This window comes from Battus philenor, unplaced genomic scaffold, assembly GCF_028537555.1.
Source record: "Battus philenor isolate CCGP_79_NKW_IND1 unplaced genomic scaffold, ilBatPhil1.0.hap1 SCAF_5, whole genome shotgun sequence".
Classification (NCBI taxonomy): Eukaryota; Metazoa; Arthropoda; class Insecta; order Lepidoptera; family Papilionidae; genus Battus; species Battus philenor.
The window spans coordinates 5,201,098-5,205,391 of NW_027181715.1; the positions used below are offsets into that span (position 1 = coordinate 5,201,098).

The following is a 4,294-nucleotide window of genomic DNA, read 5'->3' on the forward strand; positions in this document are numbered from 1 at the left end:
TGTTTCAAATAAATTTAATTAAATGGTTATATGGTCATTCGATAGCGTTTTAATAAAAAACATGCGCGCGACGATCGATCTAATGTTCCTCCGGCCAGTAGGCGTCAATCATCTTCTTAATGCGCTCGTTGAGGTCGTCAGCTGGAGGCTGCTTGCCCAGCAGGAACACGAATTTTTCATGGCAATCCATCATTGCCAGGTACTGGCCTTCGACGAGCTTCAGACGCATCGGGTAGCGATGGAACTCGGCTAGATCTAATTTCGCTAAAATAATCCATCAATATTATTTTATAAATTTGCTATTCTGCTAATACTAGTCCTTAACGAATACCTATATAAACTTTTAATTTTTATTAAGAATGACAGTAATAATAGCTGTCATCATTAATATGCTTATTATTATTTTTTTCTTCATCCTTCCCCTCTTCAGTAAGGGGTATGTAGATGTAAGTAGGTGGCTTTAACGGGGTACCTTGCCTATGGCCGTTGGGGCCGAAAGGTTTTCGTGGCAACCACGAGCTGGTGACGCGGCGTGGGTTGGCCCTCCATTAGGTGGACTGACGTCATAGTTAAGTCGCAGGATGCGGGCAGCACAAGATCCTTGCGCAAAGAGGCTATTCCTTGTGAGCGTATTACGAGACAGAAGACGAAAAAGAGCTATGTCTACATTTATCCCATTGAACAGACTAATAATTTCTGTCCGTACAAAGTCTGCAGGAACAGAACAATATTTAATTTAATATGAAGTAATCTGAAGTTTGTAAACGATTTTTCTTACCATATTATCATAACGTTATTTATAATCTCTGAAACTATACATTTTAGATACGGCTATCATACAATGACTTTGAATGAATTTGAAGTTTTTACATATTATTAATACCACCCCTAAAGGTAATATCTTTTATTCAAAATTTAGACAATCGACGTAAAGTGTTATATAAAAATGAAAGAAAGCGAGTAAATAGTTGATTTAGTATTCTGTCGAATGTGAAGTGAAAAAATTGTAGACTGTGGAAACAATTATTAATGTTGGAAAGTTTTATGTTCTGAGCTAGGTGGGCGTGGACTTAGTAGTTTTCGATACTCATAATTATTCAGTTCGACACACAGTCTATATAATATAAATAAAGATCAAATTTATAGGTAAAGGAACGGGCAAAATCCTCTTATTGGCTGTCAGAACATGGAAACTAATGAAAAGTTTGACATTTCAAAATAACCGTTTCACAATTTAATGGACCGGCATCTTGTATGAGCTCGTGGTGAAACCAGGGCGCACTATCTATTTGATTTATTAGGTGAATAATTTTCAAGTACATAATGTGGGTAAAGCTGTATCGTACTAAGTGCCGTCTGCTATCTCTAGAAGTAACGTTATATGTACAAGATTAATCAATGATCACCGTTTTTGAAATAACCTCTCAATGATTGCCCGCTTGAGTTTTTACAATGCATATTTGCGTTATCTAATTTGCAGAATAATAAGAAATCCGATGTTTTGATCTTTGCCAAGTCGGTTATTAATGACATTATCGTTAATGCCTCGAAAAATTTAGAATTTTGTAAAATTATTGCTAGAAAAACTTAATATTCGTAAAATTATTTAATATAACCATTTGTTATTTATTAACTGAATTAAATAAAGGAACATTGCGATAATTGCTTATAAATTTATGCCTACAGCTTTAAAAATGTTATGTGTTATTTGATGAATAAATAAAATGATAAGAAAACTATGAATGTGTTAAAAAGTTTACAGTAAATTGTAATAAGACGAGCTGCTTCTTGTTTTAATGTAGGCCCCCACCAAGCGCGGCGTTGATCCGCAGAAACTTGAAATAAGTTAGATGTTTGCTTATTGTGTGAGTAGCGTGTTGATTTTTGTGAATGATACCACTGAGAATATTGTAGATAATATAAGCGAAAAAAACCACTATATTAACAGATTATACAGAACGTCACAAATAATTAATTCTTTAAAGTAAATTAAAAGTAATAAAGTGGTTAAGATGATGTTTACCAGTAGGATTTGGCATTTGGAGCGTTCTATAGGAGCCGTCACCTTCAAGTTTCTCGAGATAATAATCTCTTGTTTTGTTGGATTTTATGTTCGAACATGGTATTTGCATTTTTAAAAGGAGTTTGTCCCAATTCATATTCTCTATATACTTCCCGATGCGCTCTTCAAGATTTTTCCTTTCCTGTTCATGGACAAAAGTATAATTGTTGAAATCTTTGTTTACAAATTATTAAAGTTGTATCGATAATGCCAACGATTACCTGTTCATCAACATTTGTAAACTCGACGCAGTGACGTTCACCCGAGCCGTTTGATATCTCTGTTCTGAAATGGAGCAAATGCCAAATTCCGATAGCTTCGCTGTCTTCGAAAGTAACATTTTTAGAAAACTCCTGGCAGTTGGGTAACTTGCCGTTGGACTTCTGTGCCGCTTCCACGAAGTATAAGTATGCAACAACTAAAAATATATATTAAAAGATGTTTAGCTAACAATGTCAAAAACACTTACATCTTTACATACTATATTATCAAAATAGATGTTTTAATAATAATGCGAATTTGCATTCACTCTTAAATACAAAAACACTACTACTAAATAATAACAACATTGTTTGATTAGTCATTCTGATTCCAAAGTTTATTTGCTCTCCATGTATTTATTTAAAACTGAAGAAACTGAAAATGGTTCTAAAACGTACCAGATTTTACAACTGTAACAATAATATTGCAAAAAAGCGAGTACTTGTGTCTTACCCGCAAACCGTATTGTTTCAGTATGATTGTAATAACTGAGATAAATCTAAGTATTTTATTTATTTAAATACCAAGCGTGAAATCTTAGCTGCATTATTTTGTATTTCAAGATTCAGCGTAGCAACGTAATGAATTGGAAACACACAATGTGGTGTGAATGTAATTCTGTTAGATGAAATTTCAGTTGGTTACACCTGTGCTTCTGTTATAACTGTATTAATTTATTGTTGTTTGAACGCCTAACCTAGTTTAACTACTGAGCCTAACAGATATAAATTTTGGTATGTTTTTTCAACATTTTATTGTAAGTCAAGGCAAACTTTTAAACAAAAAAGGACACACAACAGAACAAGGCAGAAGTTAATTTGTCACTATTATCACAATCCGCTATTTCTTTTTTACAATAAGCAAGTAATATTACGCGCAGAACAGACGGTCGCTGCTGTCTTGAGGATATGGACTGGAGGCCACGGATCGGCAAGTGCAGCATAGGAGTTTTACTCACAAGATGAGCAGACGACTTTATTAAGATCGTCGGGAGACCCTGAATGGCACCCCAGTTTTATCCAGTTTTATTGGAAATCTATGGAGGAGGCCTGCGCCTAGCACGAGATTGGATCTACGTCTGAAATAAAGATAATGAATATGATAAAAGGGACCAGTTTGGACTAACGTTAGTTCTTTTTGGTAAATGAATTGTTTTTTTTTGTATTTTTGAGATTTTTTACACATATAGTCTACATATAATAATGTAACGCGGTTTTGTTATAAATAGATAAAAATGATATTACCTAAAATTGATAGCCGTAGAATAGGAATCATTTTGAGATCCACAGTGGCCAAGTCACGCTACACGAACCACGGTAATGAACTGAATGACTTGATTAGGTGTATCAAAAGGATAACAGCATTAACAACTCAAATTGTGAGCACTTAACCCTTGGACACGGCAATTTTATTTAGAGAAATATATTTTTTCCTTTTACATCCATTTGTTGTAAACAAAGTGTTTTCCTCGAGTTAAAAAAGTTTCCTGGTCATTACTGCTTTAAGAAAAAAAAACACATTCAAAATTAAAGTACTTTGAAAGTAATTTGATGATTGTTACGCTGCTAAATGCAAAATCTTCATTCAACCTCATTTCATTCTAAAAAGGAATGCTTCTCTGCAATCTGTCGAATGGGAGGGCAGGAGGGATATAAGAAGCCGAGGTCGAAAAGAAAGGGTTAGGTAATATGCATGAACAGCTATTGCATTAAACGGCTACCTTAATGCGAAAAGATTCGTTCAGTTTTTGAGAAACAATCATCTTTGCCGTCGGAAACTAATGTGTGCAAAACTTTTGATTTGTAATTTTAGAATTCCTTATACCCTAAGAGTAATTTAATACAAATTTATGATAAATTAACTTTAGCGAAAGAAACAACCTTGTTGTTATAACGGTCATATTGAACTCATGCATAAAAAAATTATAAACGGAGATTGCTTTACATTAAAATATAACAAACTGTTCAGTTT

The 4,294-nt window shown here is 33.8% G+C and overlaps 1 protein-coding gene across 1 annotated transcript; it reads right to left on the minus strand.

Annotated features, from left to right (window-relative positions):
* LOC137929784 (uncharacterized) lies at positions 1-3,648 on the minus strand. Its single transcript, XM_068772888.1, has 4 exons — positions 3,568-3,648; positions 2,284-2,480; positions 2,024-2,204; positions 1-264 (listed from the first exon to the last, which is right to left on the minus strand). The coding sequence occupies exons 1-4, from the start codon at positions 3,596-3,598 to the stop codon at positions 80-82; spliced, it is 594 nt and encodes a 197-aa protein (XP_068628989.1). The 5' UTR covers positions 3,599-3,648; the 3' UTR covers positions 1-79.
* Between the last annotated feature and the right edge of the window lie 646 nt (positions 3,649-4,294).